Source organism: Crinia signifera, chromosome 8, assembly GCF_055691185.1.
Source record: "Crinia signifera chromosome 8, ASM5569118v1, whole genome shotgun sequence".
NCBI classification, from domain to species: Eukaryota; Metazoa; Chordata; class Amphibia; order Anura; family Myobatrachidae; genus Crinia; species Crinia signifera.
In genome coordinates this window covers 16,594,773-16,616,802 of record NC_139224.1, presented here as the reverse complement: position 1 = coordinate 16,616,802, position 22,030 = coordinate 16,594,773, and the positions used below count along the sequence as shown (strand labels likewise).

At 51.9% G+C, this 22,030-nt stretch overlaps 1 protein-coding gene and 1 long non-coding RNA gene across 5 annotated transcripts in view; one reads left to right on the top strand and one right to left on the bottom strand.

The window, feature by feature from the left end:
- Positions 1–22,030, bottom strand: part of LOC146025784 (uncharacterized) — a 192,035-nt gene that overhangs the window by 30,121 nt on the left and 139,884 nt on the right. The gene's annotated exons all lie outside the window — the stretch shown is intronic.
- Positions 1–22,030, top strand: part of SEMA3F (semaphorin 3F) — a 141,996-nt gene that overhangs the window by 86,567 nt on the left and 33,399 nt on the right. For all 4 annotated transcript variants that reach the window (XM_083155837.1, XM_083155836.1, XM_083155838.1 and 1 more), the window contains one exon: positions 504–638. In XM_083155837.1, the coding sequence (XP_083011963.1) occupies positions 530–638 (109 nt within the window). In that variant the 5' untranslated portion in view covers positions 504–529. The remainder of the gene's footprint in view (positions 1–503; positions 639–22,030) is intronic.

Sequence of the window (22,030 nt, the reverse complement as noted above, 5' to 3'; positions counted from 1 at the left end):
AGGTCCGTCGCCCTGTCTCTGTGGGTAGGGGGGGGACTAGGTCCATCACCCTGTCTTTGTGTGTGTGGGGGGGGGGGGGGGGGGCGAGATCCGTCGCCCTGTCTCTGTGTAGGGGGGATGAGGTCAGTCACCGTCTCTGTGTGTAGGTGGATAATGTATTGGGTTGACCTCATATGATCGACATGCAAAGTATCCCTTTCACTCTTGGACACGGTAAGTGGAGACATAGACCCTCCCCACAGGTAACTACTCCCAGTCATAGTCCATTTGGACCCATGACTATTATTCTATTGAACATGTCAACCATAAAAAAAAAGTCGACCTTCTGATTGGAACTAGACTGTGTCAATTCGTTGACTGGAATCTATGTAGATAACCGAGACAGAAATGTCACTAACGGACATATATTGATGACGTGCAGACCTGCTGCCAGGTATGGCGGCTACAGAGGGGGTGACGCAGTCACAGCTGCTGAGCTAATGGCTTGTCTTTCTGTTTGGCAGGATCCCTGGTGCCCCATCGCTGTGCCATGCAACCTCAGGACCTTCTCGTCTTTGCCTGCGTTCTGCTAACGTTCTACTACACCATTGCCAAAGAGACCTTGCCGCCGACGCCTCGCGTGCAGCTTTCCTTCCGAGGTAAGTGCCGACGGAGGCTCTGGCGCTGCAGAGGTTATTCCTCCATTTGTTCTGATTTCTCAGCCGCTCTGCGGGAGATGTTCCGGGAGGGACTGGGAGAGGGGAGGTGATGGAGGAGGCAGCGTCTGTGTAATCAGTGCAGGTTGGGAAATCAGGACGGAGACCTGTCTGCTATCGTGTAACCTCTCGTGTGCACTGGGAGCGATCCCTATTTTCTGTCGATATAGCGCCGGCATATACTGCTGCGCTTTATAGTTGTTACTGCTGAAGTCTGATGGTATAAAATGTAGCACTAAAGAGATATTATAGAAGTATTCCTAACCCATGTATCTATAAATCATTGGTTCCGTCTACCTGGATCTCCCCGCAGCCATTATGTCCATCCAAAGTGCTCCCTGTACATTGTCCGGCCCCCACCTGCTCTCACCGACGTACGGACACCTCCATGACCTGCAAATATGGATGGTCCCAATGCTGCTGCTGCCCATGCAGGGTCCCGCTGCGTTATACGGGGATGTGTAGAGGGTACAGCGGGGAGGCTGCGTTATACGGGGATGTGTAGAGGGTACAGCGGGGAGGCTGCATTATACGGGGATGTGTAGAGGGTACAGCGGGGAGGCTGCATTATACGGGGAAGTGTAGAGGGTACGGCGGGGAGGCTGCGTTATACGGGGATGTGTAGAGGGTACAGCGGGGAGGCTGCATTATACGGGGATGTGTAGAGGGTACAGCGGGGAGGCTGCGTTATACAGGGTAGTGTAGGGGGTACAGCGGGGAGGCTGCATTATACGGGGAAGTGTAGAGGGTACAGCGGGGAGGCTGCGTTATACGGGGATGTGTAGGGGGTACAGCGGGGAGGCTGCGTTATACGGGGATGTGTAGGGGGTACAGCGGGGAGGCTGCATTATATGGGGTGTGTAGGGGGTACAGCGGGGAGGCTGCGTTATACGAGGAAGTGTAGAGAGTACAGTGCGGGGGGAAGAGGCTGCGTTATACGGGGATGTGGAGAGGGTACAGCTGGGAGGCTGCATTATACGGGGATGTGGAGAGGGTACTGCGGGGAGGCTGCGTTATACGGGGATGTGGAGAGGGTACTGCGGGGAGGCTGCGTTATACGGGGATGTGTAGGGGGTACAGCGGGGAGGCTGCGTTATACCCGGATGTGTACGGGGGTACAGCGGGGAGGCTGCGTTATATGGGAATGTGTAGAGGGTACAGCGGGGAGGCTGCATTATACGGGGATGTGTAGGGGGTACAGCGGGGAGGCTGCGTTATATGGGGAAGTGTAGAGGGTACAGCGGGGAGGCTGCATTATATGGGGATGTGTAGAGGGTACAGCACAGGGGGTGGAAGCGCAGATCACTAGTGTAGGCACAGGGGTGCAAGCACAAATCACTAGTGTAGGCAAAGGGGTGAAAGGGACGATCACTAGTGTGGGGACAGGGGTGGAAGCGCAGAGCACTAGTGTGGGGACAGGGGTGGAAGCGCAGAGCACTAGTGTGGGGACAGGGGTGGAAGCGCAGATCACTAGTGTGGGGACAGGGGTGGAAGCGCAGAGCACTAGTGTGGGGACAGGGGTGGAAGCGCAGATCGATAGTGTGGGGACAGGGGTGGAAGCGCAGATCACTAGTGTGGGGACAGGGGTGGAAGCGCAGATCACTAGTGTGGGGACAGGGGTGGAAGCGCAGATCACTAGTGTGGGGACAGGGGTGGAAGCGCAGATCACTAGTGTGGGCACAGGGGTGGAAGCGCAGATCACTAGTGTGGGGACAGGGGTGGAAGCGCAGATCGATAGTGTGGGGACAGGGGTGGAAGCGCAGATCACTAGTGTGGGGACAGGGGTGGAAGCGCAGATCACTAGTGTGGGGACAGGGGTGGAAGCGCAGATCACTAGTGTGGGGACAGGGGTGGAAGCGCAGATCACTAGTGTGGGCACAGGGGTGGAAGCGCAGATCACTAGTGTGGGGACAGGGGTGGAAGCGCAGATCGATAGTGTGGGGACAGGGGTGGAAGCGCAGATCGATAGTGTGGGGACAGGGGTGGAAGCGCAGATCACTAGTGTGGGGACAGGGGTGGAAGCGCAGATCACTAGTGTGGGGACAGGGGTGGAAGCGCAGATCACTAGTGTGGGCACAGGGGTGGAAGCGCAGATCACTAGTGTGGGCACAGGGGTGCAAGCGCAGATCACTAGTGTAGGCACAGGGGTGGAAGCGCAGATCACTAGTGTGGGGACAGGGGTGGAAGCGCAGATCACTAGTGTGGGGACAGGGGTGGAAGCGCAGATCACTAGTGTGGGGACAGGGGTGGAAGCGCAGATCACTAGTGTGGGGACAGGGGTGGAAGCGCAGATCACTAGTGTGGGGACAGGGGCGGAAGCGCAGATCACTAGTGTGGGGACAGGGGCGGAAGCGCAGATCACTAGTGTGGGGACAGGGGCGGAAGCGCAGATCACTAGTGTGGGGACAGGGGCGGAAGCGCAGATCACTGGTGTAGGGACAGGGGCGGAAGCGCAGATCACTGGTGTGGGGACAGGGGCGGAAGCGCAGATCACTAGTGTGGGGACAGGGGTGGAAGCGCAGAGCACTAGAGGTGGGGACAGGGGTGGAAGCACAGATCACTAGTGTGGGGACAGGGGTGGAAGCACAGATCACTAGTGTGGGGACAGGGGTGGAAGCACAGATCACTAGTGTGGGGACAGGGGTGGAAACACAGAGCACTAGTGTGGGGACAGGGGTGGAAACACAGATCACTAGTGTGGGGACAGGGGTGGAAGCGCAGAGCACTAGTGTGGGGACAGGTGTGGAAGCGCAGATCACTAGTGTGGGGACAGGGGTGGAAGCGCAGAGCACTAGTGTGGGGACAGGGGTGGAAGCACAGATCACTAGTGTGGGGACAGGGGTGGAAGCACAGATCACTAGTGTGGGGACAGGGGTGGAAGCACAGAGCACTAGTGTGGGGACAGGGGTGGAAGCACAGAGCACTAGTGTTGGACAGGGGTGGAAGCACAGAGCACTAGTGTTGGACAGGGGTGGAAGCACAGAGCACTAGTGTGGGGACAGGGGTGGAAGCACAGAGCACTAGTGTGGGGACAGGGGTGTAAGCGCAGATCACTAGTGTGGGGACAGGGGTGGAAGCCTAGAGCACTAGTGTGGGGACAGGGGCGGAAGCACAGAGCACTAGTGTGGGGACAGGGGTGGAAGCGCAGATCACTAGTGTAGGTACAGGGGTGGAAGCGCAGAGCACTAGTGTGGGGACAGGGGTGGAAGCGCAGAGCACTAGTGTGGGGACAGGGGTGGAAGCGCAGAGCACTAGTGTGGGGACAGGGGCGGAAGCGCAGAGCACTAGTGTGGGGACAGGGGTGGAAGCGCAGATCACTAGTGTGGGGACAGGGGTGGAAGCGCAGATCACTAGTGTGGGGACAGGGGTGGAAGCACAGATCACTAGTGTGGGGACAGGGGCGGAAGCGCAGAGCACTAGTGTGGGGACAGGGGCGGAAGCGCAGAGCACTAGTGTGGGGACAGGGGCGGAAGCGCAGAGCACTAGTGTGGGGACAGGGGCGGAAGCGCAGAGCACTAGTGTGGGGACAGGGGCGGAAGCGCAGAGCACTAGTGTGGGGACAGGGGCGGAAGCGCAGAGCACTAGTGTGGGGACAGGGGTGGAAGCGCAGAGCACTAGTGTGGGGACAGGGGTGGAAGCGCAGATCACTAGTGTGGGGACAGGGGTGGAAGCGCAGAGCACTAGTGTGGGGACAGGGGTGGAAGCGCAGAGCACTAGTGTGGGGACAGGGGTGGAAGCGCAGAGCACTAGTGTGGGGACAGGGGTGGAAGCGCAGATCACTAGTGTGGGGACAGGGGTGGAAGCGCAGAGCACTAGTGTGGGGACAGGGGTGGAAGCGCAGAGCACTAGTGTGGGGACAGGGGTGGAAGCGCAGAGCACTAGTGTGGGGACAGGGGTGGAAGGGACGTGATCACATTTACATGTGGATTTATCACTACACATCATTTCCAGCATTCTTGCCATTGGCTTATATATATATGTTCTGTCTGTCTCTGGTCTCTTCCTCCCCCACTTTCTCCTAATTCATCATCTCTATCCATCACCCCCCCCCCCCCCCCTTCCTTCCCCTGTTCTGCTGCTAGAATAACAAGGTGTTGGGGGTTCCCAGACTCTCTCTCGCCTGTCTCCGGTAATGGCTGAGTGTATGGGTCCCCTGACAGCCGCAGTGTAAGCAGGTATAATTATCCGCCAGTCTCTGGGCATTCTCTCCCCCTCCCCCACCCATTCATACCCCCGCTGCCTATACAGGTATGTGGCACACAACGCTCCCTTCCCACATCCAGACATTGCCGGGATCAGGATCCTGCCCATTGTATCTCACTGACATCCGTGACCATGATTTGTGTGCTGCATGTACCTGTGTAGGGGCGGAGCTGCCTGCAGCGGCTCTGGACCTGTGTAGGGGCGGAGCTGCCTGCAGCGGCTCTGGACCTGTGTGGGGGCGGGGCTGCCTGCAGCGGCTCTGGACCTGTGTGGGGGCGGGGCTGCCTGCAGCGGCTCTGGACCTGTGTGGGGGCGGGGCTGCCTGCAGCGGCTCTGGACCTGTGTGGGGGCGGGGCTGCCTGCAGCGGCTCTGGACCTGTGTGGGGGCGGGGCTGCCTGCAGCGGCTCTGGACCTGTGTGGGGGCGGGGCTGCCTGCAGCGGCTCTGGACCTGTGTAGGGGCGGAGCTGCCTGCAGCGGCTCTGGACCTGTGTAGGGGCGGAGCTGCCTGCAGCGGCTCTGGACCTGTGTAGGGGCGGAGCTGCCTGCAGCGGCTCTGGACCTGTGTAGGGGCGGAGCTGCCTGCAGCGGCTCTGGACCTGTGTGGGGGCGGGGCTGCCTGCAGCGGCTCTGGACCTGTGTGGGGGCGGGGCTGCCTGCAGCGGATCTGGACATGTGTGGGGGCGGGTCTGCCTGCGGCGCATGTAACTGTGTGGGGGCAGAGCTGTCTGCGTCGCATGTAACTGTGGGGGCTTTACTGTCTGCGGCGCATGTAACTGTGGGGTCGGAGCTGCCTGCGGAGCATGGACCTGTGTGGGGGCCGAGCTGCCTGCAGCGGATCTGGACCTGTGTGGGGGCCGAGCTGCCTGCAGCGGATCTGGACCTGTGTGGGGGCGGGGCTGCCTGCAGCGCATGTAACTGTGTGGGGGCGGAGCTGCCTATGTTACACGTAACTGTGGGCGGAGCTGCCTGTGGTGCATGTACCTGTGGGGGGGCGCAGCTGCCTGCGATACATGTACCTGTGTGGGGGCGGAGCTGCCTGCGATGCATGTACCTGTGTGGGGGCGGAGCTGCCTGTGGCGCATGTACCGGTGGGTGGGTGGAGATGCCTGCAGCACATGTAACTGTGTGGGGGCGGAGCTGCCTGCGGTGCATGTACCTGTATGGGGGTGGAGCTGCCTGTGGCGCATGTACCGGTGGGTGGAGATGCCTGCAGCACATGTAACTGTGTGGGGGCGGAGCTATCTGCAGCGGATTTGTACCAGGTTATCACTGTAAATAGATTTGAAGAGCAATATCATGGGAATGAGATGCAGGGCTGCAGACAAGAGGCGATTACGGGTGTCATTTGCTCTGCAGGGCGTGACCCCCGTGCTCCATTAATATAAGGCCTGAATGGGCACTATAGCAGGAGATAGGTGGGAATGGGTGGTAATACAGTGCTCGGATGACGTTATACTCGTGCGCATCTAGGAGGCTTCTCCTGGCAGCGGGCGATCACCCGCGGTAATGACGCATCCAATGCACTTTGTAGATTAGCACACACACACCTCCCCCTCCCTGCATTAGCCTCTCATTTTTATTTGCACCCCTCAGAAATGTGTCCACGTATTGGGAGCACTCCCAAAGTTACTTCTAAATCTGTAAGACTCCTTCAGCCCACAGTCTGCCGCGTCCAATCGCCTCCCCATCTCGCTGTTTTACCCATGGCCCCTCCGCCCGCCTCTCTCTGGGTCTCCCCTGGCTGATCATTAAGCCCCCAGCCCTGAGGAGTGTGCAGCGAAATGTAATAAAGGAGATCTGGCCGCTCGTTATTCCTACATGTGCTGCGAATCCACAGGTAATGCTCTGCATGGGTAACACATATGGCTTCATATCCCTATGGATAATCCCAGGCATGTGCCTCAGCACTGTGCGAGCACCATATGGTGCGATGTCCTGCAGGAAATGATCTGCGTATGTCGTAACATTCTACATGTGGTATAATACCCAGTGATACTGATAATACCTCACATATGGCACCATGCCAGCTGCGCCAGCTAGAGCCACACTGATGCTGTGCATCGGGGGAAGTCAGTCCTTGCTGTGACCCTTTCTAGTAGTCCTAAGGGTAATACTCTGCATGTGCCGCAGTCCTAGCTGTGACCCTCTAGTAGTCCTAGAGGTAATACTCTGCGTGTGCCGCAGTCCTAGCTGTGACCCTCTCTAGTAGTCCTAGAGGTAATACTCTGCGTGTGCCGCAGTCCTAGCGGTGACCCTCTAGTAGTCCTAGAGGTAATACTCTGCGTGTGCCGCAGTCCTAGCGGTGACCCTCTAGTAGTCCTAGAGGTAATACTCTGCGTGTGCCGCAGTCCTAGCGGTGACCCTCTAGTAGTCCTAGAGGTAATACTCTGCGTGTGCCGCAGTCCTTGCTGTGACCCTTTCTAGTAGTCCTAGGGGTAATACTCTGCATGTGCCGCAGTCCTTGCTGTGACCCTCTCTAGCAATCCTAGGGGTAATAATGTGTGTGTGTGCAGCAGTCCTAGCTGTGACCCTCTAGTAGTCCTAGAGGTAATACTCTGCGTGTGCCGCAGTCCTAGCTGTGACCCTCTCTAGTAGTCCTAGGGGGTAATACTCTGCATGTGCCGCAGTCCTAGCGGTGACCCTCTAGTAGTCCTAGGGGTAATACTCTGCTTGTGCAGCAGTCCTAGCTATGACACTCTCTAGTAGTCCTAGAGGTAATACTCTGCGTGTGCCGCAGTCCTAGCTGTGACCCTCTAGTAGTCCTAGAGGTAATACTCTGCGTGTGCCGCAGTCCTAGCTGTGACCCTCTAGTAGTCCTAGAGGTAATACTCTGCGTGTGCCGCAGTCCTAGCGGTGACCCTCTAGTAGTCCTAGAGGTAATACTCTGCGTGTGCCGCAGTCCTAGCGGTGACCCTCTAGTAGTCCTAGAGGTAATACTCTGCGTGTGCAGCAGTCCTAGCTGTGACCCTCTAGTAGTCCTAGAGGTAATACTCTGCGTGTGCAGCAGTCCTAGCTGTGACCCTCTAGTAGTCCTAGGGGTAATACTCTGCGTGTGCAGCAGTCCTAGCTGTGACCCTCTAGTAGTCCTAGAGGTAATACTCTGCGTGTGCTGCAGTCCTAGCGGTGACCCTCTAGTAGTCCTAGAGGTAATACTCTGCGTGTGCTGCAGTCCTAGCTGTGACCCTCTAGTAGTCCTAGAGGTAATACTCTGCGTGTGCCGCAGTCCTAGCGGTGACCCTCTAGTAGTCCTAGAGGTAATACTCTGCGTGTGCCGCAGTCCTAGCTGTGACCCTCTAGTAGTCCTAGAGGTAATACTCTGCGTGTGCCGCAGTCCTAGCGGTGACCCTCTAGTAGTCCTAGAGGTAATACTCTGCGTGTGCCGCAGTCCTAGCGGTGACCCTCTAGTAGTCCTAGAGGTAATACTCTGCGTGTGCAGCAGTCCTAGCTGTGACCCTCTAGTAGTCCTAGAGGTAATACTCTGCGTGTGCTGCAGTCCTAGCTGTGACCCTCTAGTAGTCCTAGAGGTAATACTCTGCGTGTGCAGCAGTCCTAGCTGTGACCCTCTAGTAGTCCTAGAGGTAATACTCTGCGTGTGCTGCAGTCCTAGCGGTGACCCTCTAGTAGTCCTAGAGGTAATACTCTGCGTGTGCTGCAGTCCTAGCTGTGACCCTCTAGTAGTCCTAGAGGTAATACTCTGCGTGTGCCGCAGTCCTAGCGGTGACCCTCTAGTAGTCCTAGAGGTAATACTCTGCGTGTGCCGCAGTCCTAGCTGTGACCCTCTAGTAGTCCTAGAGGTAATACTCTGCGTGTGCCGCAGTCCTAGCTGTGACCCTCTAGTAGTCCTAGAGGTAATACTCTGCGTGTGCCGCAGTCCTAGCTGTGACCCTCTAGTAGTCCTAGAGGTAATACTCTGCGTGTGCCGCAGTCCTAGCTGTGACCCTCTCTAGTAGTCCTAGAGGTAATACTCTGCGTGTGCCGCAGTCCTAGCTGTGACCCTCTAGTAGTCCTAGAGGTAATACTCTGAATGTGCAGCACATGGTGTTTATAGAGAGTAACATTACCCGGACGCCTCCTGCAGAGAGGCCCAGACGGTGTGCAGCTCTGTTACTGCTGGGTTATGTAATGCCGTCATACTACACTGTGCTGTACGGGGAATACGTAACTCTGCACATACATCCCCTCCCTGTGCCCAGCCTCTTATTCCCCCCCCCCCCCCCCCTGTGCCCAGCCTCTTATCACTCGCCCTATGCCAGCTTTACACTTTGGCACTGCGTACCATGCCCGCCCCAGTCAGCGCTCTCTGACAGGAGATGTCCCAGCGAGAGTTTATTGACTATAAACATTGTAATGTCATTTACATGTTAATTATCTCCTGAGCATTACGAAACCATAATTAGAAGCTAATTGACACAGACAGGATGTAATGGGTTTTCCTGGCACACTGATTTCCTCGGGGTACCAGCAGGATAAGGAGGGGTGCACTGCACTCCTCATTAACCCGCTCGCTCCCAGAAAGAGCGCTGTACCTGTTGTCAGCCTTCCCAGCCCACAGCCTTGTGCATTGTACCATTCCTGGGGGAATGTCATATGTGTGCCCCCCCCCCCCCCCCCCCGGACGTCATTGCGATCAGAGCCTGAGGTGGGGGGGTACTCTGCCCCTATGACACGACGCTGCGGAGAGTGCAGCCGGGTTACATTATTATAGGAGGTATGAGACATGGAGTCACTGTTGTGGCGGGAGGCACCGGAGCACAATATACCCTCCAGCCGTGATGGGACTATATATCATTCCTATAGGTGAGGCGTCCTGCCTGTAAAAGGCAGTGGCTGTCTTGCTGTGATCCTCCCATCAGGGGGGGGCGTGTTAGCCCCTGATATTTGGGATTCCCGACCATGCATCACTTTCCCAGCTCCTTCCATGTACAGAGGAGGAGTGGGAGTGACAGCTGCCACTCATGTCGGAGTGCTGGGTGCCCCACTTATTGTCTCTCCAGCTAGCTTCCTTTGAAGAAGTCGGAGATGAGGATGGATAAGCGAGTGGGTGTCACCCATCTGTCAGAGCCTGTCACCCACATTGTATGAGGCTTAGAGAGGAGAGCTAGGAATTGGAGTAGGTGGGTGACCCCCCTCAGGAGAGGGCCTCCAGGTCACCGCTGATGGAGAAGGAGGTAATCTTCATCACAATGCAATTAGCATATGACTCCCTCTGATGGAGACCATTCTGTGATGCTTCATCTGGAGCTTGTCTGACAGACGCCCCCCACAGATGGGGTCTGACGATGATCAGAGCAGTTGTAGAAGGAAGGTGGCAGGAAAACATGCATGGTGCCAGCGTGAGTGGTCTGGGGGGGCTGTGGCAGGTGCCAGTGGTCTGGGGGGGCTGTGGCAGTTGCCAGTGGTTTAGGGGGGCTGTGGCAGGTGCCAGCGCGTGTGGTCTGGGGCAGGGAGATGGTCTCTCTGATGTGCCACATCTGGTCTTCTGCAGGAAAGTGGTGGAACTTGTGGCTGGACACCACAGATCAGCCCTAAGCTTAGCCATAGTTGACACGGGCATCACTAGAAATGTGGGAACTAGACGTAGCCTGATTCAGGGCAGTGGTCCGGGCAGCGGGCCTTAGACCGGGTTAGCTGTAGACTGGCAATCAGATCTGGCATAGCCGTGCCCTGCATTGTGTATTGTGTCTATGTGCGCAGAAGGTGCTACAAGCCAGGGCAGTTTGGGGGACAAAGCACGGCTGGGTTGGGCATTCAGTTCCAGTCATCCCAGAGGGGCTGCAGCTGTATACCCGTATACACCAGTGTTTCCTTGTTCCACGTGTTTGGTGACTGAGGGCATAGAAGCAGGCACTCTCCTACTAACTCCCTATTATTGTCCGTCAGCCGTATACCCCGGCTGCCACAGTGATGATGCCGAACTCCGACGTGCAGGAACTCGGGGGGGGGGATCCTAGTCCAGGCACCCCCTTATATACCCTACCAAGCCCTGCACCCCTTTATACACCCTCCCCAGTGTCTTCCATAGCCCTGCACCCCCTTTATATTACCCTCCACAGCCCTGCACCTCCTTATACACCCTCCCCAGTGTCTTCCACAGCCCTGCACCCTCTTATATACCCTCCACAGCCCTGCACCCCCTTATATACCCTCCCCAGTGTCTTCCATAGCCCTGCACCCCCTTATATACCCTCCACAGCCCTGCACCCCTTTTTACACCCTCCCCAGTGTCTTCCATAGCCCTGCACCCTCTTATATACCCTCCACAGCCCTGCACCCCCTTATGTACCCTCCACAGCCCTGCACCCCCGTATACACCCTGCCCAGCGTCTTCCATAGCCCTACACCCTCCCCAGCTTCTTCCATAGCCCCAGGCACACAGCACATTGGCTGTACCAGGCAAGCAGTGAAGCAGAACACTGATAACGCAATGTCATTATCACATAGCAATCATCCTGTAACCTGCAGAAGCTTCTCCGCTTCCATTCTCATTCTCCTTATCACCAACTTCCTTTTATTTCCTATCCCCCCCCTCCCTCCACTGATTATCTGTGAGTTTGTCCTGAAAAGATAATTACCTGCCAGGAGGGATTGTGTGTGTGTGTGTGTGTGTGTGTGCAAGCGTGTGAATGTGTATGTTTCAGCATCTTACTATATCTGTGTGTGTGTGTGTGTGTGTGTGTGTATAGTAGATGAATAGGTGTGTGTGTGTGTATAGTAGATGTATAGATGTGTGTCTATAGTAGAGTAGATGTATAGGTGTCAGTATGTGTATAGTAGATTTATAGGCGTCAGTATGTGTATAGTAGATGTATAGGTGTCAGTATGTGTATAGTAGATGTATAGGTGTCAGTGTCTGGGTATAGTAAATGTATAGGTGTCAGTGTGTGTATAGTTGATGTATAGGTGTCAGTATGTGTATAGTAGATGTCAGTATGTGTATAGTAGATGTATAGGTGTCAGTATGTGTATAGTAGATTTATAGGCGTCAGTATGTGTATAGTAGATGTATAGGTGTCAGTGTGTATAGTAGATGTATAGGTGTCTGGGTATAGTAAATGTATAGGTGTCAGTGTGTGTATAGTAGATGTATAGGTGTCAGTGTGTGTATAGTAGATGTATAGGTGTCAGTATGTGTATAGTAGATGTATAGGTGTCAGTATGTGTATAGTAGATGTATAGGTGTCAGTGTCTGGGTATAGTAAATGTATAGGTGTCAGTGTCTGTATAGTAGATGTATAGGTATCAGTGTGTGTATAGTAGATGTATAGGTGTCAGTGTGTATAGTAGATGTATAGGTGTCAGTATGTGTATAGTAGATGTATAGGTGTCAGTGTCTGGGTATAGTAAATGTATAGGTGTCAGTGTGTGTGTGTATAGTAGATGTATAGGTGTCAGTGTGTGTATAGTAGATGTATAGGTGTCAGTATGTGTATAGGTGTCAGTGTCTGGGTATAGTAAATGTATAGGTGTCAGTGTCTGGGTATAGTAAATGTGTAGGTGTCAGTGTCTGTATAGTAGATGTATAGGTATCAGTGTGTGTATAGTAGATGTATAGGTGTCAGTATGTGTATAGTAGATGTCAGTGTGGGTATAGTAGATGTATAGGTGTCAGTGTCTGGGTATAGTAGATGTCAGTGTGTGTATAGTAGATGTATAGCTGTCAGTGTGTGTATAGTAGATGTATAGCTGTCAGTGTGTGGGTATAGCTGTGTGTGTGTATAGTAGATGTGTGTGTATTGTAGATGTATAGGTGTGTGTGTGTATTGTAGATGTATAGGTGTGTGTGTGTGTTTATAGTAGATGTATAGGTGTCAGTGTGTGTATAGTAGATGTATAGGTGTCAGTATGTGTATAGTAGATGTCAGTATGTGTATAGTAGATGTATAGGTGTCAGTATGTGTATAGTAGATGTATAGGTGTCAGTATGTGTATAGTAGATGTATAGCTGTCAGTGTGTGTATAGTAGATGTATAGCTGTCAGTGTGTGGGTATAGCTGTGTGTGTATAGTAGATGTGTGTGTATTGTAGATGTATGTGTGTGTGTATTGTAGATGTATAGGTGTGTGTGTGTGTGTGTGTGTTTATAGTAGATGTATAGCTGTCAGTGTGTGTGTGTGTGTATAGTAGATGGTTGGGTATAGGTGTCAGTGTGTCTGTATAGTAGATGTATAGCTGTCAGTGTGTGTATAGTAGATGTATAGGTGTCAGTGTGTCTGTATAGTAGATGTATAGCTGTCAGTGTGTGTGTGTGTGTGTGTGTGTGTATAGTAGATGTGTGTGTATTGTAGATGTATGTGTGTGTTTATAGTAGATGTATAGCTGTCAGTGTGTGTGTATAGTAGATGGTTGGGTATAGGTGTCAGTGTGTCTGTATAGTAGATGTATAGGTGTGTGTGTGTGTGTGTGTGTGTGTGTGTGTGTGTGTATTGTAGATGTATATGTGTGTATAGTAGATGTACTATGTAGGTAGGTATCAGAGTGTGTGTGTGTCACACATTACTGCTGCTTAGAGACGGTCACCTGCAGGCAGTACATTGCACCTCACCCCTGCTGACAGCTTATCGGTATGTGTGTGTGTGCGCGCGCTCGGGATGCATGTTACATGGTCCGGATGCTGAGTGGTCTGCGCACTGTAAGCCCTGTCTCTGGCTGTCCCTGGATATACCTAGCACTGTACAGTGTCCAGCACATGTCCCAGCTGCCTGTCATATGCTGGGTAAACACTGAGTGATCTATCATTATCGATATGTACAAATCCCATATCATTAATGATATGCGCATATCGTCTAGTGTGTATGCTCAATACCACTAAAATTGTGCGTTTTGCACATTGATAACACACACACACACACGGTCTTGTACGTGCAGCACTATATAGTCAATGACTGCATGTAGGGGAGGGTGATGTCACTGACCGATATCGGATAGTCTGTGTGTATGCACGATGTCATTCGACCAGGATTACGGCAGGAATCGGTGACTATATATTGCTCATTGAACGAATTGTCTAGTGTGCACCCAGCTCCTCTGCTCAACGTTTTATCTCTTACATTTATAAACAAAAAAATCTGTTTCTCCGATAGTCCTTTATCTGTGAGAGGACGTTATGCTCAGTATGGACACTGTTCTAGGTGATCAATGGAGGCTGGGAGATGGGGAGAGCCTCAGATTGTGGGGTGAGAGGTTGGTGAGATGAGTGAGACAGAGAGGTTAGATGGGGCAGATGAGAGAGCTAGGAGTGAGAGGCTGTGAGATGGAGTGAGCCTTTAGAGATTGGGGAGACAGAGAGGTTGGATGGGGCGGGTGAGAGCTGTGATGGATGAGCATCAGAGATTGGGGTGAGAGGGGATGCATAGCGGAGAAGTTGGTAGTCCGCTTGCAGCAATAGAGAGCTACGACCTAGATATTATCTGGCACGGTCAGTATCGCCCTGAGGTACACTGTAACCTCTAGATATGAATTTATCTGCTACTTGAGGGCTATTTATTAAAGTGCGGGGATACAGATGAGATCTTTGAACAGCTTTAAAGAGAAGCCACTTAACCCTTCATTTTGTCTATACAAAGACGCTCGGATGCAGCAGAGACCCTGGCACAGAGCAGGAACGCAGCCCTAGTGTGAGCCGTATTACAGTCATGTTACCGTCGGGGATGGCGCTAGAATTTATAAACCCTAGTGCTGGGTGCTTGGTTTTGTTTTTGGACAGATCTGCACATAGAACGCGATGTGTATAAGAGAATAACACTGACTCCAGCGGGTACTTCTATTAATAAAGCGGAAATCAATATGGCGGTGTAATACATAAGATTGTACTGTGAGGGCTGGTTGGGGCGGTGTAATACACAGGATTGTACTGTAGAAGGGCTGGTTGGGGCGGTGTAATACACAGGATTGTGCTGTATAAGGGCTGGATGGGGCGGTGTAATACACAGGATTGTGCTGTATAAGGGCTGGATGGGGCGGTGTAATACACAGGATTGTACTGTATTAGGGCTGGTAGGGCGGTGTAATACACAGGATTGTACTGTATAAGAGCTGGTTGGAGCGGTGTAATACACAGGATTGTACTGTATAAGGGCTGGTTGGGGCGGTGTAATACACAGGATTGTACTGTATAAGGGCTGGTTGGGGCGGTGTAATACAGAGGATTGTGCTGTATAAGGGCTGGTTGGGGGCGGTGTAATACAGAGGATTGTGCTGTATAAGGGCTGGTTGGGGTGGTGTAATACACAGGATTGTACTGTAGAAGGGCTGGTTGGGGCGGTGTAATACACAGGATTGTACTGTATAAGGGCTGGTTGGGGTGGTGTAATACAGAGGATTGTACTGTATAAGGGCTGGTTGGGGCGGTGTAATACACAGGATTGTACTGTATAAGGGCTGGTTGGAGCGGTGTAATACACAGGTTTGTGCTGTATAAGGGCTGGTTGGGGCGGTGTAATACACAGGATTGTACTGTATAAGGGCTGGTTGGGGCGGTGTAATACACAGGATTGTACTGTATAAGGCTGGTTGGGGAGGTGTAATACATAGGATTGTACTGTATAAGGGCTGGTTGGGGCGGTGTAATACACAGGTTTGTGCTGTATAAGGGCTGGTTGGGGAGGTGTAATACATAGGATTGTGCTGTATAAGGGCTGGATGGGGCGGTGTAATACATAGGATTGTACTGTATAAGGGCTGGTTGGAGCAGTGTAATACACAGGTTTGTGCTGTATAAGGGCTGGTTGGGGAGGTGTAATACATAGGATTGTACTGTATAAGGGCTGGTTGGGGCGGTGTAATACACAGGATTGTACTGTATAAGGGCTGGTTGGGGCGGTGTAATACACAGGATTGTACTGTGAGGGCTGGTTGGGGCGGTGTAATACACAGGATTGTACTGTATAAGGGCTGGTTGGGGCGGTGTAATACACAGGATTGTACTGTATAAGGGCTGGTTGGGGTGGTGTAATACACAGGATTGTACTGTATAAGGGCTGGTTGGGGCGGTGTAATACACAGGATTGTGCTGTATAAGGGCTGGTTGGGGCGGTGTAATACACAGGATTGTGCTGTATAAGGGCTGGTTGGGGTGGTGTAATACACAGGATTGTACTGTATAAGGGCTGGTTGGGGCGGTGTAATACACAGGATTGTACTGTATAAGGGCTGGTTGGGGCGGTGTAATACACAGGATTGTACTGTATAAGGGCTGGTTGGGGCGGTGTAATACACAGGATTGTACTGTATAAGGGCTGGTTGGGGCGGTGTAATACACAGGATTGTGCTGTATAAGGGCTGGTTGGGGCGGTGTAATACACAGGATTGTACTGTATAAGGGCTGGTTGGGGTGGTGTTATACAGAGGATTGTACTGTATAAGGGCTGGTTGGGGCGGTGTAATACATAGGATTGTACTGTATAAGGGCTGGTTGGGGCGGTGTAATACACAGGATTGTACTGTATAAGGGCTGGTTGGGGCGGTGTAATACAGAGGATTGTGCTGTATAAGGGCTAGTTGGGGCGGTGTAATACACAGGATTGTACTGTATAAGGGCTAGTTGGGGCGGTGTAATACAGAGGATTGTACTGTATAAGGGCTGGTTGGGGTGGTGTAATACACAGGATTGTACTGTATAAGGGCTGGTTGGGGCGGTGTAATACAGAGGATTGTGCTGTATAAGGGCTGGTTGGGGCGGTGTAATACACAGGATTGTACTGTATAAGGGCTGGTTGGGGCGGTGTAATACACAGGATTGTACTGTATAAGGGCTGGTTGGGGCGGTGTAATACACAGGATTGTACTGTATAAGGGCTGGTTGGGGCGGTGTAATACATAGGATTGTACTGTATAAGGGCTGGTTGGGGCGGTGTAATACACAGGATTGTGCTGTATTTGGGGTGGTGTAATACACAGGATTGTGCTGTATAAGGGCTGGTTGGGGTGGTGTAATACACAGGATTGTACTGTATAAGGGCTGGTTGGGGCGGTGTAATACACAGGATTGTACTGTATAAGGGCTGGTTGGGGCGGTGTAATACAGAGGATTGTACTGTATAAGGGCTAGTTGGGGCGGTGTAATACACAGGATTGTACTGTATAAGGGCTGGTTGGGGCGGTGTAATACACAGGATTGTACTGTATAAGGGCTGGTTGGAGCGGTGTAATACATAGGATTGTACTGTGAGGGCTGGTTGGGGTGGTGTAATACAGAGGATTGTGCTGTATAAGGGCTGGTTGGGGCGGTGTAATACATAGGATTGTACTGTATAAGGGCTGGTTGGGGTGGTGTAATACACAGGATTGTACTGTATAAGGGCTAGTTGGGGCGGTGTAATACACAGGATTGTACTGTATAAGGGCTGGTTGGGGCGGTGTAATACACAGGATTGTACTGTATAAGGGCTGGTTGGAGCGGTGTAATACATAGGATTGTACTGTGAGGGCTGGTTGGGGTGGTGTAATACAGAGGATTGTGCTGTATAAGGGCTGGTTGGGGCGGTGTAATACACAGGATTGTACTTTATAAGGGCTGGTTGGGGCGGTGTAATACATAGGATTGTACTGTATAAGGGCTGGTTGGGGCGGTGTAATACAGAGGATTGTGCTGTATAAGGGCTGGTTGGGGCGGTGTAATACACAGGATTGTACTGTATAAGGGCTGGTTGGGGCGGTGTAATACACAGGATTGTACTGTATATTATTATTCTGTGATGTTTGTATAGTCATTGTTACGTTGTGTTACTATATACATCAGTACTTAGTGGTGTTACTATATACATCAGTACGGGATGCGGTCATCTATTAGAATGAACTTAGGTCTACAGTCATTAGGTCGACCCCACTAGGTCGACTGGCAGGAAGGTCGACATGGGCCAAGGTCGACATGACTTAAGGTCGAATTTGCATAAAGGTCGACATGAGGAAGGTCGACATGGGTTTTTCACTGTTTTTTGAGCCGACATGTGCCGACAGGCGGTATTTCATGCCCTACCATCCACTAGGGCGTGGTGGGAGAATAAAATAGTGTGCCGAGCGCAGCGAGGCACCGTGCCCGAAGCATCGCGAGCGATGCGAGGGTCCGATTCTCATTGCCAACTGTGTCCATGTCGACTGTGTCGACATTCGGATCAAAAAACAGTGAAAAACCCATGTCGACCTTATGACCAGTCGACCTTCCTCATGTCGACCTAAGCCATGTCGACCTTGGCCCATGTCGACCTTAAGTCAGGTCGACCTTCCTGCAAGTCGACCTAGTGGGGTCGACCTAATGACTGTAGACCTAAATGCAGTCTGACGAATGATCCCATTCCATCAGTACTTAGTGGTGTTACTATATACATCAGTACTTAGTGGTGTTACTATATACATCAGTACTATATTATTATTCAGTGGTGTTTGTATAGTTATTGTTACGTTGTGTTACTATATACATCAGTACTTAGTGGTGTTCGTATATTCATTAGTTCCAAGTGTTCGTATATTCATTAGTACTGTTTTGTTTTAGTATGTTCATTGCTACTTGTGGTGTTATTATATACATTAGAACCTAGTATAGGGTATAGTCATTGGTACTTCATGTTATTGGTATATTTATTACCAGTTATTTATATAGCGCAAATATATTCTGCAGCGCTGTACAGAGAATATTTTTACCCGCACTCAGTCCCTGCCCCCGTGGAGTTTACAATCTATATTCATACCACATGTACACGCACACAGACACTGTAGGATAATTAGGGAAACCCACACAAGTACGGGCAGAATATACAAACTCCGCACAGTTTCATGAGTACTTTGTGGTTTCTGTTTATATGCGGTTTGTATATTCATTAGAACATATAAATCAATGCTAATAATAAGAACTTTAATGATAATATACTCATTAGAACTTAGTGTTAGTATATTCATTAGTACTTTGTATACTCATTAGTGTTTATTAGTATATTAACTAGTGCTTAGTGGTGTTAGTATATGCATTAGTGGTAGTGTATGCATGCAGTAAGTGTGCTTAGTGGTGTTAGTGTATGCACTGGATGGCAGAGCTATTAGTATATGCATTAGTACATTTGGTGCCTGCCTCGGAGGGCAGCCCCGTTGGTGCCTGCCTCGGAGGGCAGCGCTGTTGGTGCCTGCTTTGTGGTATTGGTATAAGAATTTGTAGGAAAACCGGATTATATTGTCGGTGTTTGTGCCACTTCCAGGCGTCTTCCAGTGAGTGCAGCCAAAAAGCACAAGCGGCCACATCCTGTACTTGAGGTGTTGGTTGTGGACTTTCCATCGGTACTGCCTGCTCCAGAACCCCTTGTCCCACTTACTGCAGAGCTGGAGACGATATATATGGGAGGTCAGCTGGGGAATCGCTGGCTACATGGACAGTACACACAGTATAGATGCTCCATGGAATGACCCAGGCCAGGAGAAGGATGCCGTTCCATTCCAGATGGGGCTTAGGGTCACTGACCTTTCCCCCATTGTCCACTTATGCGGATTAAGCAGTGGATTAGCACTTCTGATCTGTCCCTACATAATAGGTGCCCACATAAAAGCATCAAATCTCCTTATCTCCGGAATCCCACTTCTCCGCCAATATTGTGTTTGTGTAAAGGGTTCCGTCATCTGCGGAGATACCCCGGGGCTGCTGTGTTTACCTAATGGCCCCAGATAAAGGAAGCCGTGCAACTGGAAAGGAGAAAGGGATCGGGTTAGACGACTGTGTGCAAACTTTGACATAATGGGGAAAAATGTACAAAGTTTACTTACAATTAGTGTAACTAGAATGATTGATGGCCACTCAGGAAGGAGGGGCGGGTTCTGTGCTGGGTTATTTTGGTTCAACTGTAGCCAGGGATTTCCAGCATGAGGAATAAGGAAAAGAGAGTCTTCAGGATACACATGGAGAGGAATGAGGCCGAGAGAGTCTGCATGATATACATGGGGAGGAATGAGGGTGAGACAGTCTGCATGATATACATGGGGAGGAATGAGGGTGAGACAGTCTGCAGGATATGAGGGTGAGTCAGTCTGCAGGATATATATTGGTGGAGGAATAAGGAAGAGAGAGTCTTCAGGATATACATGGAGAGGAATGAGGCCGAGAGAGTCTGCATGATATACATGGGGAGGAATGAGGGTGAGACAGTCTGCAGGATATGAGGGTGAGTCAGTCTGCAGGATATATATTGGTGGAGGAATAAGGAAGAGAGAGTCTTCAGGATATACATGGGGAGGAATGAGGGTGAGACAGTCTGCAGGATACACGTGGGTGGAGGAATGAGGGTGAAAGAGTCTGTGGGATATACATGGGCGGAGGAATGAGGGGAGAGTGCAGGATATACAGGATAAGGAATTGAGGGTGACAGATTCTGCAGGATACACATAGGCGGAGGAATTAGGGCGAGAGTCCGTAGGACATACATGGGTGGAGGAATGAGGGCGAGAGAGTCTGCAGGACGTACATGGTGAGTATGAGGGCGAGAGAGTCTGCAGGACATACATGGGTGGAGGAATGAGGGCGTGAGTCTGCGGGGCATACATGGGTGGAGGAATGAGGGCGTGAGTCTGCGGGACATACATGGGTGGAGGAATGAGGGTGTGAGTCTGCGGGACATACATGGGTGGAGGAATGAGGGCGTGAGTCTGCGGGACATACATGGGTGGAGGAATAAGGGTGTGAGAGTCTGCGGGGCATACATGGGTTGAGGAATGAGGGCGTGAGTCTGCAGGGCATACATGGGTGGAGGAATGAGGGGGGGGGCAGCTGACCACCGGATGTCAGCTGCCCGAGGGTGCACGCATATGTAAGGTTGCCTCTGAGCAACCATACGTGTTGTATGTATGATGTTCGCCGACCATCGAATAATGTGCGTGTTCCCCGCAGCATGCGAATGAACACACGCTGCTAGGGTGGCGGACTCAACCAGAATAACCCCCTATGTCCAGACAGGGCTGTGCATATGGGGTAGGGGCCAGTGTTTTCCGAATGAGCGCACAGCAGGGCTTAAAGTGGTCCTGTAGAGGTGGTGGAACTCCTTTCCCCTGCCCCTTCCATATTCGATTGAGACCGGGTCAGTGCCAGGATTTTCAGCACCCCTACAAACTGCAAATTTGTGCCCTACCTGCCATACTTTATAAAGGGTTTGTAGTCTCACAATGGAGGGGTGTGATCACACAATACAAATTATGTCCCTTATTCAAGTTACGCTACACAGTAGTACTCCTTATACATGTATGCCACACAATACTGTACATGTATAAGGAGAACTTCAGCATACACAGAGCCTGCTCCTCTCAGTTGTGGTGACGGCATGACATCACATACACCATGGCAGAAAAGGAAGCCGCAGGGACTGGCTTTTCTGTTGGAATTACTGTGCAGGTTTGTGTTGGGAGGTGGGGCTGAGTATCCGCTACCAAACCAGGTGATGGAACTCCGTTCTCCCCTACTTTAACCCCTGACTTACAGTACGGGAACTCTCCGCTAGCTGAACCCCCCCCCCCCCCCCCCTCTACCTGTCGTCGTCGTCCCCCTCCTAAACTGCAGCCCCGGCCAGCACACAATACATGAGGGATGTCCCGTGTTATTCTTGGCTGCGATAACGCAAGTGAGATGCGGCTGTAACTTATTTCCTTGTGCTGCATATTAAAAATAAAATCTTTTATGAATCACTCCATTTACTGTTCATTTCCGTTCCTGCGCTGGCAGCGTCCCCAGGCCAAGACTCCCACCAATCACAGGCCAGCTCCCTTCCCTCATAACTCCCTGCGGAGGTGAGCCGTCACCCCCTGACCAGTGCCACTTTCCAGTCTCCCCTTCCTGACCTCGTTCTGTAACATACAAAGCGTTTCACAGGCGGCTCTCCGGCAGTGTAGTCCTGGCATTCTGTATTTGCTGTCGGCACTGTGGAGGTGCCGGCGCAGGCTTGGGCCCGGTCCACTTTCGGACTTCCGTTGTGTATACACTAGCAGTCAGCTAGGCCATGTAACCTGCGCGGTTCCCTGGCCAGACATGTGAGGAGACGCGCTGATCAGAGACGGAGAACGCCTGTGACGCTGTGGTTAATATGTGTGTATGATTTGTAACAGGCCCCTGGTTGTATGAATGGGGCTTGTGTGAGGGGTGTGACCCCCGGGGGAGGTTAGGGAAACACT